The sequence below is a fragment of the Sciurus carolinensis genome, chromosome 1 (assembly GCF_902686445.1).
Source record: "Sciurus carolinensis chromosome 1, mSciCar1.2, whole genome shotgun sequence".
Lineage (NCBI taxonomy): Eukaryota > Metazoa > Chordata > Mammalia > Rodentia > Sciuridae > Sciurus > Sciurus carolinensis.
Genome location: NC_062213.1, coordinates 182,504,708 through 182,521,235, shown reverse-complemented (window position 1 = coordinate 182,521,235; position 16,528 = coordinate 182,504,708). Strand labels below are relative to the sequence as shown.

The 16,528-nt window shown below is 42.1% G+C and overlaps 1 protein-coding gene and 1 non-coding gene across 5 annotated transcripts in view; one reads left to right on the top strand and one right to left on the bottom strand.

Annotated features, from left to right (window-relative positions):
• The window catches only part of Oscp1 (organic solute carrier partner 1), a 31,351-nt gene that overhangs the window by 9,332 nt on the left and 5,491 nt on the right, over positions 1–16,528 (bottom strand). For 2 of the 4 annotated variants that reach the window (XM_047527240.1, XM_047527252.1), the window contains exons 2-5: positions 14,593–14,622; positions 9,185–9,339; positions 4,325–4,492; positions 3,764–3,844 (exon numbers count right to left, since the gene is read on the bottom strand). In XM_047527240.1, the coding sequence (XP_047383196.1) occupies positions 3,764–3,844; positions 4,325–4,492; positions 9,185–9,339; positions 14,593–14,622 (434 nt within the window). The remainder of the gene's footprint in view (positions 1–3,763; positions 3,845–4,324; positions 4,493–9,184; positions 9,340–14,592; positions 14,623–16,528) is intronic. The other 2 variants (XM_047527246.1, XM_047527257.1) reach the window with 1 other exon arrangement.
• Trnam-cau (transfer RNA methionine (anticodon CAU)) lies at positions 14,093–14,167 on the top strand. Its single transcript has one exon. It is a non-coding gene; the product is annotated as a tRNA-Met (tRNA).

Sequence of the window (16,528 nt, the reverse complement as noted above, 5' to 3'; positions counted from 1 at the left end):
TGGTGGAGTAGGGGAAAGTTATTGATTATGGCTGTCCTTCACGGTAACTATCATTTAAAGAAGTACTGTTCTGAAGCTGTAGCTACTAGTCAAATGTGGCTATTTAAATTAAAACTATGGGCTGGGGACGTGACTCAGTGGTAGAGTGCTTGCCTAGCATGGGGAGGCCCTGGTTCTAGTACTGCAAAATAAATAAATAAATAAATAAATAAATAAATAAATAAATTCCATTTGATTCAAGAACTACATGTGGCAAGTGGTTATCATATTGGACGGTACAGATATGAAGCCTTTCCATCATCCAGAGAGTTCTATTGGACGGCGCTGGTCTAATACAATAACATCCTTGTTACCTTTTACAACTTTACCTAATCTTCTCATCTTCCTAAAAGCTATTAGTACAAGAACATAACATATTCATCTTCCCAGTCTCTTCCTCCTAGCATAGAACCTCTTCAAGGCAGGGACTTGATCTTGCTCATTTGTGAGTCTCAGACACTTAAAACAGTACCTGGCACATAGTAGGCCATCAATATATATTTACTAGGTTGTTTTCATAAGGAGAGTGGATAGTGGAGATGTGGGTATAGTGTCTTATTCTGTGGAGAGCCTAAGATGGAATGATGTTTTCCAATAGTGGAAACAATGGAAAGAACAGAAAGGAAGCCCGTGACCGAAGGGTACCTGAATGGGAACAAGGGCAAAGGGTAAGAGGTCTGAGTAGCTCAGCCTTCAGGAGGCAATGCTGGAGGACTTCTAGAGGGCCCAAGGGGATCAGGAGTTGAGATAACTGTAAACAACTATTGAGAATTCCAAATGGAATTGGTTGTAGTGTCTCTCTCCAGGCTCTGATCCACAGGTCAGGGCCTTGAGCATTAAGTCTGTTTCATGTTACTTGGTGATATCACAGAAAGCTTAGATATTGAATGGGTAGTTTCGTATTTGCTTGGGTTAAGCAATAAGCAAGGCACTATTAGAGCAGAGCTGTGTTTTCCTGATTTAGTTGTTTTGCTTACAAATCTAAAAACCATCAAGACCATTTTGAAAACAGAAAATCTGTGTAGGCAAGCACAAGTAACAGCTGAGCAGAAATGCCATTAAAGACCAGACATGGAAAACCAGCCCAGATGTTCCAGATCAGTGGCAGACTATGACAAAGACATGTGATTCCTATTTTTCTTGACAAACATTCTGATGTTTCATTGCTCATCCATTTAGCAATTAAAGCTTAATATATTTTGTGGTTTAATACATTTTAATGATTTTGCTATAAAATTGTTATTAGGCAAGTCTTTTCATTATGAATTTTATCTTGTCAGAACTGAGAAATCAGTATGGCTGTTTGTATTATTGTAAACCATAAAATATGCCCAAATATGCATGGTCTTGATAACAATACTATGTGGAATTTTCAATATTTTAAAATTGATTTTAAATTTGATGCAAAACTTAATCTTATTTGTACTTTCATATTTTTCTGTTATAATCAATGACTATTAGAGATCTTAATTTATATTGATGTTGTTATTACTCCATCCGTGGCAAATAGAGCAAAATTATTCATGAGGGTTAAAAATAAAATTGGCAGCAGAATTGAAATCTATTTGTCACTCCTGGTCCATAGAAGGGAAATACAATAAGGCACTAAACATACTCTATTTCTTTTTTTTTTAATTTTATTTTGTGAATATATTATGCATGCACAGGTGTGAAGTTCAAAAGGTTCAGAAGGGTGTATATAATGAAAAGTAAGCCTCTCTGGGACTCCTGTCCTCCTTTCAGTTTGCTATTCCCAAGAGGCAACCACTGTGACCAGTTTCTTGCATATCCTTTTAGAAGCACTCTACACTATTCGTATATCATCAGCAAATATATACATATTACATTTGTTGCTTTGGTTAATCCTCCTAACAAACTAAATTGGCTAGTGTAATTCCCTTTTTCAGATGAACAAACTAAGCCCCCAGTGAAGTAATTTGCCTGAGATCATGGAGCTAGTGCTAGTAGGTATCTAACTCCATCCAGGCATGGTAGTGCTCACCTATAATCCCAGCTACTCAGGAGGCTGAGGCAGGAGGATCACAAGTTCGAGTCCAACCTGGGCAACTTAGTGAGACCCTGTCTCAAAATAAAAAATAAAAAGGACTTGGATGTAATTCAGTAGTAGAATGTCTCTGGGTTCAGTCCCCAGTACCAAGAAAGGAAAAAGCAAATGTGTCTAATTCCAAAGTCTGGGTTTGTTCTGCCATATCATACCATCTTTCTCATCTCAGTTTGCTAAATTATGGAAAGGAACAAAATCAGATTCAGGAAAGACAGGCCACAAATTCACAAACTCAGAGATGTGTTTTTGAAAGTTAGGATGTAGGACTGTCTATAGGAGGAGGAGAGGGAGCTGGGAGGCAATAGTCTGAAGGAAGTATGAGAACCTGAGCTAGGCTGGGCCAGCAGGGATGGAAGGGAGGAGGTGGCTGTGGAAGGCAGGCTCTGTGAGCCTGAGAAGCAACTGGAAGATCAGGGAAGGGGAATCAAAGGTGGTACTCTGGTTCTGAGCCAAGGAGTGGGGCAAGGGTGGTGCCTTAAAAGAAACTGCAAAGTTGGGACAGCATTTGAACTGCAGACATGAATTTGGTCAGAGACCTTTGAGTTGTTGGCCCTGGGGGAACATCCTCATTGACAGTTTCCGTGAGCAGGTGGAGCGTGGTGGCAAGGATGGAGTAGAGGTTAGACTCGGAGTCACAGATTAAGAAGTTGGTAGACAAAGTCGGGTGGGAGATTCCTAAAGAGTAGAGGGTGGGCGGAGGAAGAAGGAAGCAGATTGGAGACAGGTAGAGGGAGAGGAAGGAGTGAGAAACCTTGAGTTGGAGGGAAGGGAAGGCCAGGGTGAGGAGGAGCATGGAAGTGCAGGGAGGGTGGAGTGTCACGGAATGGGAGGGAGCCTCTCGACAGTGGTGCTGAAGAAGTTGAGGACGATAAGTATGCAGAGAAACTCTGGAACTGAGGTCAGGCTGGAACTGAGGTACCTTGAGAGCAAACTTCCTCTAGAGAAGCGAAGAGACAAGAGTGTATTTCTTTGCGTTTTTCTTTTTTTGTGGTACTGAAGAATGAACACAGGGACACTCTACCACTGAGCTACATCCTGAGCCCTTTTCGATTTTTATTTTGAGGCAGGGTCTCATTAAATTGCCTAGACTGGCCTCGAATTTGTGATCCTTCTGCCTCAGCCTCCAGTCACTGGGATTACAAGTGTGCACCACCATGCCTAGCATAAAAATATTGCAAAGAACCTTGTAACTGGGAAAGAATGGGCATCATTGTCTTCCTTGGTCCTTTTTTTTTTTTTTGGCAGTACTGGGGATTGAACCCAGGGATGCTCTACTACAGAACTACATTCCATAATTTTATTTTTAAAGTTTTATATATATATATATATATATATATATCACATATATTTTTATGTTTATGTATAATTTTTAACAAGGTCTTGTGAAGTTGCTGATGCTGACCTTGAACTTGCAAAAATTCTGCTGCCTCAGCCTCTGGAGTTGCTGCATGTGCTACTGCGTCCACCTTTCCTTGGTTTAAGTTTAAAAACTGTGTCTCATCAGATTGTGTATTATCAGATTATCAGAGTGTGTGTCATCATGGATTCAAACCATGATGGATATCACTAACTGGGCAAAATCATGGCCCTTGTCTGCCCTGATGACCCATTTTTTCCCAAGGTCAGAGCCTTAGGGTTCCCTGCTGCCCGCTCACTTACTCTGATGTGCAGGTCTTGGAAGAAGATGAGGAGCGTCTGCCGGATCAGTTGGAACTCCCCAGCAGAGAGAGTCCCGTATGTCTGCCAAAGGCAAAACAGAGAGAGGTGCTTCACTTTCACAAGGAGATGAGCAGTGTGGATAGGCGAGGGTAGCGGGTGCTCAGGGATGGGAGACAGAGAAGCAAGGAGCGGGCAGCAGGAGTGCCAGCACCCTCTCTCCCCAGTGGAAAAACCCTATTATTCCACAGCAGAGCAGGCATACAGTTTGTCTCTCCCATTTTCCATACCTGGAGAGCCTGTTCCCCAAGGCTTAGCAAAATAAAAAACTCCCTTTCAGCAAAGTTAGAAATGGCTATTCTCTGTAATGCTGCTTTCACACTTATGAAGGTGACAGTGGAGGGCATAAGATGATAATGCCTACTGAACAAAATGGATGCTTATAGATTTTTGGAATGTTCTTGAAGGGTGGCTGCCTTTGTCATTTCCTCACCCTGTTCTCTCTGACAGAGGAATGAGGACAAGTTTTGGGACCGAGAGGTGATAAACTGATGATATTCTTACTTCTGTCAGCTGCCGGAAAGTCTCATCCACTTGCTGCAGGATGGTTGGGGAGTCTTGGATAAATCCCTTGATGGCATCTAAATGATTGAAAGTGACCAGCAGCACATCCTTGGGACGGGGACACAGTAGTACTTGATACTTGAAAGCCATAGTCATCAGGTCATAGAGCTGTCAACCCACACACAAACAAAATAAATAGGATCATAAAAGTAGATGTCAGGATCTCTGGCAATGATTCAGTCAAGCACTTACTGAAAACCAACTCTGCACAGCTCAGGTGACCATATTGCCCAAGCCAAGGTGCTTCTGAGAGTAAAAGGGGGTGATTTAGTAACTAAGTTAGAACAACAGGAGGAACCTGGGGCATTCCTAGGAAAACCAGAATTTCTGGTCATGCGATGTGTACTGATGATGGGACACATATGAAACAATATTGGCAGCTGTGGAGTCCTGGACCGGCCCTTGGACTTGGAGGAAAGACACCTGAATTCAGGTGCTCCTTTGCTGCTGACATTTTATTATGGCCTTAGCCAAATTTCTTTTTCAATTTTCTTTTTTTGGAGGTCCTGGGGATTGAACGGAGGGCCTTGTACATGCTAAACATGCATTTTACCACTGAGCTACACCCTAGCCCTGGTCAGCTTTCTTACTCTCTCTCAGCCTGAATTTTCTTGTCTGTAAAAACTACTACCTAATTTCCCAACATTGTGGGTTTAGGAATGAGATGCTACACGTCAAAGTGGCAAGTAGAAAGTTCTAAAACCATATAAGAACAATTTTACATGGTAAACAACACTAGGACAGCCACAAACTCGCTAAGTTGCTGAGGCTGACTTTGAACTTGTAAACATCCAGGAAGGACCAGAAGGGAGAAACTGGTGATGATCAAGGTTGTTCAGACAGGCTCTGCGGCACAAATAGCTTGATATGGATCTTGAGGCAGTGTCAGGGTTCAGACTGGCCAAAGAGAGGAAGGGCAACTCAGCTGATGGAGGGAATAGCAGCGTGTGAGGGCCTGGAGGCACCAACGAGTACGTTGTTTTCCTAGGCGGAAGAGGCGAATGGCCCAGGATAGTTCATGTTGGGGATGGTGGAAAATAAAGTTGGGAGGTATGGCGAGAATATTGAAAGTTTTGGAAAGGCAGGCAAAATAATTTAGAGTAAAAATGGTGGGAATTAGGGGACTATTGAAGTTTTTTGAGCTGACACGATCAAAGTGGTGATTGAAGATTAGTCCCCCTGGCAATTTGATAAAGAGAAGGGAGGGGCTGGAGTTGGGGAGGCCCGTATTAACGGGCTCCTAATAGGTGTTAGAGGATATCTATTGGTGAGACAAATGAAAGAAATGTCGCTGGTGTAATCCAGACATAAGGCTGGGAGAGAGCTGGTGGGACTGGAGAAGGCAGAGAAAGGACATAGTTTCACATTGAGAAGGAAAAGCTGTCAGTATATGGTGACAGCATGGCCAGATTTGGGGATGACAATGAGGGTGGTCCAAACGGACTGCAGCACTTCCAGCCCAGCACCAGGGAGAAGGATGATGCTTCTAATGGACAAGAGGTAGGGGTGGGGGACAGGAGGAGCCAAGGGAGAAGATGACCAGTCTAGAATGGACATGTCTGGGGCAAGATTGAAAATATACACTACTACCACCTGAATGTTGTGCCAAACACATGTAATACATTCCTTCATTTGATACCACTTAATATTCATAAGAACTCTATGAGGTGGGTTTTATCCCAGTTCAAAAAAAAAGGAAACTTGCCTAAGTTCATGTAGCTGGAAAGTGACAGAGTGAGATCTGAACTCAGGATGATCAAGTTCTTTGCACTGCTGGGGACTGAACCCTTGGCATGAGGCAAGCCTAGCAAGTACTCTACCCTGAGCTACTTCCCCAGCCCAAGAGGACAAATTGTAAGACACTTGCTAGACTCTTTACACACTCCCATTACTTCAACTTTGTCATGCACCCAAACATTTCCACTTAGAAAGTGGCACACATTTAGAACAGCCTGGTGCATGTGTGGGGTATGGGACGGGGTGTACAGTACTGAGATATAGACTTGAGACTCATTATCAAACTTTCAGTGCATGTTGCATATAGGGCACTGTGATAGGAAGAGCTGATAAAAATATATATCATGAAGAAGTAAAAGTTCAGGATTACTTACTCAGTAAAGTTGGTTTCACAGCTAAGACTTTAAATCAGGATTTTTTTTTTTTTTTTGTATTGGGGATTGAACCTAGGGGTACTTAACCAATGAGCCACATCCCTAGCCCTTTTTTACATTTGATTTAGAACAGGGTCTCACTGAGTTGCTCAGGGCCTTGCTAAGTTGCTGAGGTTGACTTTGAACTTGTGATCCTCCTCCCTCAGCCTCCCGAGCAGTGGGGATTACAGGCATGTGCCACCACACCTGGCTTTCAGGTATAATACCAAATGCTATGTTGTTTCTAAACCTTCTCCAAGGCAGAGAGAGATGAGCAATGACTTCCAATAACTGATCAAGTAGCTATTACTATCCTCATTTTTAAACTGCAGTTTTTATGGTTTTATTTAAGTAAATGTGCACATGAGCCATGTATTCATTTTCTTTACTGTGCAGCCTGGCACTGGGATTGGCGACGCTGATGGCCAGCTGGGCTGCTCTTTCCATAGCGGTGTTGCGGTTCTTGTAGGAAATACTGAGCAATCCCAGCACAGTTAGAGTTGCTGCACACTGGCAGCATTTCTGGCTCCCTGTGGCCTGGGAGCTTCCAGAAGATGCCAGGCAGCATGTGCTTTGTCTTCCTCTTGTTCCTATAACCACTGTGGGGCAGCAAGATCTGGACCCTTAGGCTGGAGGTGTGGCTCAGTGGTAGAGCACTTCCTTCCCCATCCCCCGCAAATCTGGACTGACTGGTGCTGGGTGAACTTGGTCCTTTTTCTGATGATCTTGGGATTTGTGAGAGATCTGAGGGTGGCTGTGAGGTTGAGTAGGAGAAAGCTGCCACCTCCTTGAGCAGGCAGAGGAAGAGGAAGGAGCTACCCGCATTTTATAGTGAGAAAACAGGCTTGGGAGATGAAGTAACTTTCCACAGGAAAGCAGCAGGAGGTAAGAGGGCATAGTTAAAGGTATTCTGTCTCTCTGAGGCTTCTTCTAGGTACCAGGAATAAGCAAATTGATTGCACACCTACTCCTGGTTGTCAATCCTCATGATTTAAAAAAATGCACATAATGGAAGATATTAAAAAGGATTTGTTATTATTTTTTGAATTAACTAAATACTATAAGAGATTTCATAAGTTTCCCCCTAATATCCTATTCTGTTTCAGAATACCATCCATCCAGGATACCACATTATATTTAATTATCATGTCTTCTTGGGATCCTGTTGGCTGTGACAGTTTTTCTGATTTTCTTGTTTTTGGTAACCTTGATATTTTGAATACTGGTCAGGTATTTCTGTCATGACAATGATATTTGTTTGATGTTTTTCTTGTAGTGAGACTGGGATTGTGGGTTGGGGAGGAAGACTACAGAGGGGAAGCACCATTTCATCCCACATGTCAGGGTACACACCATCAACATGCCTCATCACTGTTGGTGTGAACCTTGACCCTCCTGGGTGCTGGGTGAGGTCATTTGTCAGGTTTTGCTTTAGAGCTAATTGTTTTCTCCTTTTTTTCATACCTTATTCTTTGAAAGGATGTCACTGAGTGCAGCCCATACTTAATGGGACAGAGGAATGCTCTCCCTCCCTGAGGGTAGAATATCTTGGTAAAACATCTGGAATTCTTCTGAACGAATCTATCTATCCTCTGCCATTTATTTGTGTGATACTATTATTTTAAAAATCAGCTACTTGGGAGGCTAAGGCAGGAGGATGGTAAGTTCAAGGGCAGTGAAACTCGTCTCAAAAGAAAATAAAAAGGGTTGGGTTGTAGCTCAGTGGTAGAGCATCCTAGGTTCCATCCCCAGTACTGAGAAAAGAAAAGAAAACAAAACAAAAAGACCAAAAAACCCAGAGTGCCCAATTTGTTTCCCAAATAGCTATTTTCATGCCAAAAGTGAAGACTGTCTGGTTTTTAATTTGCCCTATTTCATTGATTGATTGATTGCAGTACTGAGGATTGAATCTAGGGTACTTCACCACTGAGCTATATACTTAGCCCTTTTTATTTTTTATTTTGAGATTAGGCTTTTCTTTTTTCTTTTTTTGTTTTGGGGGTGGGGGAGAGCACTGGGGATTGAACCCAGGGGTACTCAACTACTAAGCTGCATCCCCAGTCCTTTTTTGTATTTTATTTAGAGACAGGGTCTCACTGAGTTGCTTAGTGCCTTGCTATTGCTGAGGCTGGCTTTGAACTTACAATCCTCCTGCTTCAGCCTCCTGAGCTGCTGGGATTACAGGTGTGTGCCACCATGCACAGCATGAGATAGGGTCTTGCTAAGTTGCCCAGGATGGTCTCAAATTTGTAATTTTCCTGCCTCAGCCTTCTGAGTTGCTGGGATTATAGATGTGGAGCCTCACACCTGGCTTAAATTGTTTTAAAAGATGCCTACTTTCCTCATTGCAGAGCTGAAATTTGTTATAAATGAGACAGAATTAAAGTTTTGAGGGTCGTGTGCTTGTTTTGGGTTAACCATGTGTTCCAGGGAATGAAAAGCAGTACCCTCTTTGGGCAGGTGGAATGATATAAACCAATGGAGAGGCTGGCGTGGATGACTTCTGAGGTTCTTCGCAATTCTAAAACTCAGCAATTACTGCTAATATTTCTAAGTACCTATTTTCCTTTGCAAGGCACCATTGCACATATCATCTCATCTGACCCCAGTCTATGATCATCTGTAAAAGATGACAGTGGCTGTCTCTCACCTTATCCATGCTGGCCTGGTTCAGTCTCATAATGGAGGCATGAGCCAGGCGGTTGTAGACGGTTCTTAGGGCCTTCTTGGAGTAGAGCTCTTGGGGTTTGAATAATTCCTCCATAAACTTTCTGTTGAACATGGTTGAAATGATGTCATTCAGTACTGCAGAGATAAGAGAGAATACAGCTGAGCAAGGAAGGTGCCAGAGGGAGCTTTATTCAGAAATGCTCTCTGGGTAGGAATGGGGAGCTGGGCATATGCGGAGTTGGGTTGCTGTGTGCTTGCTGTGATCTGTTGACCCAGGGACCCAGGAGGAAGCTGAGAGTGTGCTTTGTGTCACCATTCAGGCAAACATCCAAGATGACAATGTGCAAGTGGGTTGCGCTTCAGAGGTTACAAACCAATTTCACAAACATTTTCTGACTGGGTAATAAGGGGAATGTTTCTTCTTTCCTTGAAAAAACAAATCCTGTAGTGTTTTAGATTAGAGCTTTTCCCAAAATGAGAAATCACATATTTTTAAAAAAGCAAATCTAAACATTTTTACTTAAAATTAAATTTCATAAAAATGGGACAAATAATGATAAGCTGATTTTTTGAAAAAGCATTTTATGGAAATATACATAGCTATCTATTGTTTATAGATTAAAACATTTCTCATGTTTCTATAAGAAATGAACTTTGAGATGTTGTGTGGTCTATACTATTGATTTTATACCACAAATATCTCATACTGTTGTTCAAATAAAAATTTCCATCAGGTGAGAGTAAAAGGAATGTGTAAACCAAAGTGCTGTATTTTCACATATTCATTCATTTAGATATTTTCACTACTAGATTATTCTTAATTAAGCCAGTTATTCTGGCCTAAAGGTGAGAGTATGTAGATGTCAAGAAAATACATTCATAGTAATTAAAATCTGGAAGAAAACTGGGTTGTTTAAAATAATTATATGAACTCAATTATTCAACATGAGTCATGAGTGATTATTTCTGAAAGATGGAAACTCTTCCTTCTTTCACTGAATACCCAGGACATGCCAGTGACATTCCAGTGACTGGCTGTGGCCGTCAGTCTATAGAGTGAGGGCGAGGCAGAGCAGGGGGTTACTGTTTCAGGCGCCCTGTACCTGTGATAACTGACAGAAGAACCAGAGGGCTCAGGCCAGCACTTAAAATCATCTCAAGGCATTTTATGGAGAAAGGGAAGCTGGGGGCTAGCTGTACTTAAATCTTTTTTTTTTTTTTTTTGCAGTGCTGGGGACTGAACCCAGGGCCTTGTGCTTGCGAGGCAAGCACTCTACCAACTGAGCTATCTCCCCAGCCCTGTACTTAAATCTTAAATGGAATGGCTTCAGAGAGAGGGGAGAGGGGACACATTGCCCCCCACATGAACACAAAGGACTGACCCACTGTGACTCCTTATAGAAGTGCTGAACTGACACTTGACCTTTGACTTTTACTCTAGACTCCATCCTGTTACTTGGAGAGGAAGAAACAGGCCCATTACCAACAGGGGCGTCCTTCACATCTGACAATTTCAGCCCACCAAGGCTCATCCTTCATGTGCAGGAATGCTCCCCCAGTGTGGGCAGTGCAGACACCGGAACCCTTCTGGCTTTGTCTCAGGCCTCACAGTTGCCCTTTGGCCAAAACAAGTAAGGACCTGCAGGAAACTGGATTTTCTAACTTCTTCTTACCACAGCCTATAAGTAAAATGCAGAATTTGTTGGGTGCAGTGGCGCACCCCTGCAATTCCAGTGGCTCAAGAGACTGAGGCAGGAGGATTGTAAGTTCAAGGTCAGCCTCAGCAATTTAGTGATACCCTGTCTCAAAAAAAAAAAAAAAAAAAAAAAGAGCTAGGAATGTGGCCCAGTGGCTAAGCACCTCTGGGTTCAATCCCTGGTACCAAAAACAAAACAAACAAACAAAAAACCCCAAAACACACAAACACAAACAAAAGCAGGATTTGAGAGGAAACAGGTACAACTGAAAAGCCATACATATGTCCTCAGAAGAGAATGGGCGCTAAAGCCTCCTGTGGCTGGGTTGGGTTAGTGGTAGAAGAGCTGAGTCATTTCTCTGGGGTCTTTGAGCTCTTACCACCATCTAGAAAATAGCTTAGCTCAAATCGGTTTTAAAAGAAAGAAAACCCCAAGGTGATTGTTAGCTACTTGGGTAAAGCAAAAAGAGAATGAAGCCTTTCCCCGCCGGGAGGTGAAGGAGCTCTATATCACCATAGCTCCCTGCACAAGAGCTGCAGAAGATTCACCCACTGAGAAGAGAGCACCAGCGGGTCTGTCCCTGCGGGCAGAGCAGTGTGTACACATGCCCTCAAAGAGGGAAGGGAAGTTTTATGGTTGGGCCCTGGGACCCATCTCACATTGTATTCTCTGGAAGCAATGTGCAGGCACACATTGGCATGTTTTCTTCTCCTCGTGATTTGCCTTCCCCGGCACTTGGCTGAGGCAGCCTACTATGTGCCAGACACTGAGGTAAACACCATGGGCACACAGAGGAGGGGACGTTAGCCTTACCCCAGTCATGAGCCCACATCATATTTACCCCTGAGCATAGTTCTTTTTTTCAAATTTTGCTTTGGGCTTTCTTTTTTAAAATTAATTTTCTTTTGGCACATTATAATCTTAATATAACACGTTTTGGTGGGATTCATTTGTGACGTATTCACACATGCACATAATTCCCCAGTACCTCCCCTTTTCTTCCCTTGTTCCCTCCTTCTGCTCTACTGGTCTTCCTTCTGTGTCCATAGATACCTCCCCCTACCACCCCTCCTGCTTTCCCCCACTTTTTTCTCTCTAGCGTCCACATTTGGGAGAAAATATACAACCCTTGATTTTCTGAGTCTGACTTATTTTGCTTAACATAATGCTCTCAAATTCCATTAATTTTTCTGCAAATGACATAATTTAGTTCTTTTTGTTTTGGTATTGAGGATTGAACCCAGGGGTACTTTATCACTGAGCCACATTCCCAGCCCTTCTTATTTTTATTTTGAGACAGAGTCTTGCTAAGTTGCTGAGGCTAGTCTTGAACTTGGGATCCTCCTGCCTCAGCCTCCTGAGTCTGTGGGATTATAGGAATGCCCCACAGCACTGACCATAATTTAGTTCTTTATGGTCAAATAAAACACCATTGAGTTTATATACCACAACGTCTACTCTATTTATTGATGGACACCTGGGTGGTTCTATAACTTGGCTATTGTGGAACAATAGTTCTAATCACATCACACTCTTAGTTTGTCTTGGTTAGTTTTTTTTTTTTTTTATTTTAGTTGTAGACGGACACAATAACTTTATTTATTTATTTTTATGTGGTACTGAGGATCGAGCCCAGTGCCTCACATGTGTGAGGCAAACACTCCACCACTGAGTTAGAACCCCAACCCTATCTTCGTTAGTTTTTGGCACTCATATGAGCTTTGCATATTTCTCATAAGGCAGGAACACACTGGGAAACTGAGCTCATCCGGAAGAGGCTAAGGCAGGGGAAGGAAGGGGTTTTCACAAATATATCAGAAGGGTGGCAATAGGGCTCTCAACATATCAAGCTTCTAGGGCACAGTAGCACATGCCTATAATTCCAGTTATTTAGAAGCCTGAGGCAGGAGGATCGCAAGTTCAAGTCCAGCCTGGGCAATTTAGTGAGGTCCTACCTCAAAATAAAAAATAAAAAGAACTGGGGATGTAGATTAGTGGTAGAACACCCCTGGTTTACAAAAAATAAAATAAAATAAAATAAAATAAAATAAAATAAAATAAAATAAAATAAAATAAAATAAAAATACAAGTGGCTGGGGATGTGGTAGAGTCATCCTAGGTTCAATCCCCAGTACCGTAACAACAACAATAACAAAATAAGTCATCAAGATTCTAGTCTTATGATCAAATGATGAACACTTAGGTTAAAATAAATTCCAGTGATTAAATTATGTATATGAAAACCCTCAAGATCTACACTTTGCACCTAAAATTCTGCCATGCCTCAAGGGATGAGCCAAAAATTGCTTAAGAGCAGTGTCAAAAGATGGTTATGAAATATAATAAAAGCATATCAAGCACTTCAATTGGGCTTCTCTTTGAGCCTAGTCTGATGAAATAATTATCTCGATGAAAGCAATAGAATTTTTAATCAATTACCTCTGCTCTAAATTCACTTGTTTATGGGAACATGCAATTTGGAGCTAAGCATAAAAGAAGTTATGAAACTCTGCTGGATAGTTACCTAGTTTTGAATCATTACCATGTTCCAGCACTTGGCTTAGAACTTTATATACATTATCTCATTTAAACTCCAGGACAATTCTGATTATTATCCTCATTCTATTGAGGAGGAAAATTGATTCTTAGTTTAAAATCCAAGGCTGCAGATATAGCTCAGTGGTAAAGCTGCTGGTCTACCATGCGTGAGTGAGGCCCTGGGTTCAATCCTCAGCACCACATGCACACACACACACACACACACACATGCACACACACACAAATTAAAGTCCAAGGTCACACAGTGGTAGTGGAGTTGAAATTAGAATGGGGTCTGTTTATTCTAATGTCTTTGTTCTTAGGTATTACACATTATCTCCCCGGCATATTTGGTGTGATAAGAGCATTTAAGTATTGAGGAAGATGGCTAATGACAGGCACAAACCCACATCCAAGTGTCAAATGAAGTAAAGGTATCGGACATATCAAGGCTGAGAAAAGCTAAGGTTTTATTCTGAGCAGCTGACAGCCTTTTCAGGTTTGCTGCTAGTTGTGTGTGAAGGGGAAATGGAAGATACTGCATGCATGATGTCACCCCATGTGCCCATGATCCTGGCAGCCATGCAGTCACATGCTTCCATGATTCTCTGTCACTTAACAGATATTTCTGTGTAATAAGAATGGCTGGGGGCTGGGGATATAGCTCAGTTGGTAGAGTGCTTGCCTCATAAGCACGAGGCCCTGGGTTCAAATCCCCAGCACCACAAAAAAAAAAAAAAAAAAAAAAAAAAAAAAGAATGGCTGGGGGAGAGTCACTCATGTTGAAGCACAATTCTTTGGTTTTATGATACTATTATGAAGTTGTTTTAGGACTACCATATAGGACACTCTACCAGGAGTGCAGCCATTGCCCCAGCTGTCCCTGCTATGCTTGTAACTAAAGAGGAGAAAGTTCTTTTAGGTGCAATGTGGCCCTTTTGCCAAAGTCTGCTTAGTTTTCCTCTTATGCAATGTGTTTATTCCTCTTAAGTAAAAGATTCAAATGTATACCCACCCAATGTCTCACCTAAAGAGAAACTCACGCCTATTTTCTTAGAAATATTTAGAGTGGTCCCATTTTAAGCCCCACTGATAAAAGACTGGGTGAATCTGTGGATACAGACTGAGTACATGCAGCCCAGAGATAGCATACCTCGTTTTCTGTCCACCTCTGTCCATTCATCTACATGAAGCAAATAAAAAGAAAACACCAGTTCATGAAGCAAGAACATTCTTTTCACAGAGGCTTTGCAAATACCAATCCAATTATCTAGTCTACGAAACTTTATTTTTCATGTTTGTGTTTAATGTCCAATGTGAATGCTGTCTTCCATTTGAAACTTTAAAAAGTTTTAAAAACTGTTTAAATAACAGTATCCAAAAATAAACAACCACAAGAAAGGCTAGGTCTCACGGAGAGTAGTCTAGGACAAGAGGAAGCTCAGGAGGGATAGTGACCTCCAGGCTCACCCTGACAGTTCTGGAAGTCATCTTCCCCAATGCTACAAGAACACACATCCCCCAAAGCAGGCTTTTAACAACACTAACCCCCAAGGAAGAATAATCCAAGAACAGGCAGGAACAGGCAGATTGTTGCTTTGCATGCAATCTGATTTTTTATTAATGTAAAATTTCCTCTTCTGGAGTACAGTTGGAACTGTTCAGAAAACATGAAATAGGAATTAAAAGGAAATTATGTCAATATTTGTTTCAGTTTTTTTTTATGTATGGATACATGATCGCCACATAAAAAGAAGAAACTAAAGATGTTATCACTACAAAGAAAGCTCCTGAGGACTAAGGCAGTCAGGGAGAGGCTAAGAGGAGACCAAATTAGGAAAAATGTACTTGGATAGAAAGATCTGTGAGAATCAAGATCTTTGTAGGGTGAGACCCAGCTCTACCACTGACTAGCTATATACACTTCAAGCAACTGTTTAACTTCAGTTTCCTCAAATAGGGATCACAGAGCACATGCCTGATAGGGTTGTTGGGTGATAAATGGATCATACACGTCAAACACTCGACTAGATTCTTTTCTAATTCCATTCTTTTTCTCCTGAAGGTTTTTGGACTCCACCCAAGGATGATTTTTTTCCTTCTTTATTTTTTTGGGGGAGATTTCCATTTAGAAAAACCACCCCCAGATAAACAGAGTTCTATGCACATCCACATTTTAAAAACATGTTGTAATTAATGGTCTCTTTTGGAAACACTGATTTCGAAAGTTACACTGAAGCATAGACATGCCTTCAGTATATACATTAGCTTAGCTTCCGTACACAACGCCAAGAGCTCCTACAAAACCAGTCTGCAAGCCCACCCAGGGCCACGACCCTTGGGCTACAAAGGGTCAGACTCTCCTGGGAAAAGTCACCATCTTTTTCCTCCCCAAATCACAGGCTCTTGGAGAGAAAATACTGGGTAAGCAGCACCAAGTCTTAAAGCAAATCTGGTTTCTTAGGCATAATGTCCACATTTCCATCTTTCTGTGGCATTTATTCCACAGGTGATCTAGCATAGGAATTTTGAGAAGGGGAGCTTTGATCCTCTTGAAGGTCTGTTTGGGAACAGTGTCACTGCAAGGGGCCCACCCTCTCTCAGGGATAGGGACTACCTGCTGAAAAGGAGATGGAACTGGACAGTGCATGCTGTGGAGCCCTGGGACACTCCAGTTGGCAATGAGGTTCAGTGCCAGCAGAGGGCTCTGCCGGACTGCAAGTTCCCAGCACCTTCCTCCTGAGGATCCAGGCGAGGTATGCCATGCCCCATTTTTCTATTATTTCTCCAGATGACTCATTTGTGACAATTCTACTTATGTTTGAGTGGGAGGCAGCCCAAAGGCTATTGAGGGCTGACTGTGAAACTGGAACTAGAAATACAGAAACAGAACCTCACCACCATTTGGTTGCTCAGTACTCCACTGGCATCTGCATGTCTTGAAAAAAATCATTTCATGGCCCCTATGCCTCAGTTTCCTCTCCTATAAAATGAGGAATGTAAACAAAGTGCAACAGGATCTTAGTTGTGAGTGTGTTTAAGAGGCCAGGAGTGAGGCAAAGGTAACTGTTATTGTTCTTGCTATTGCT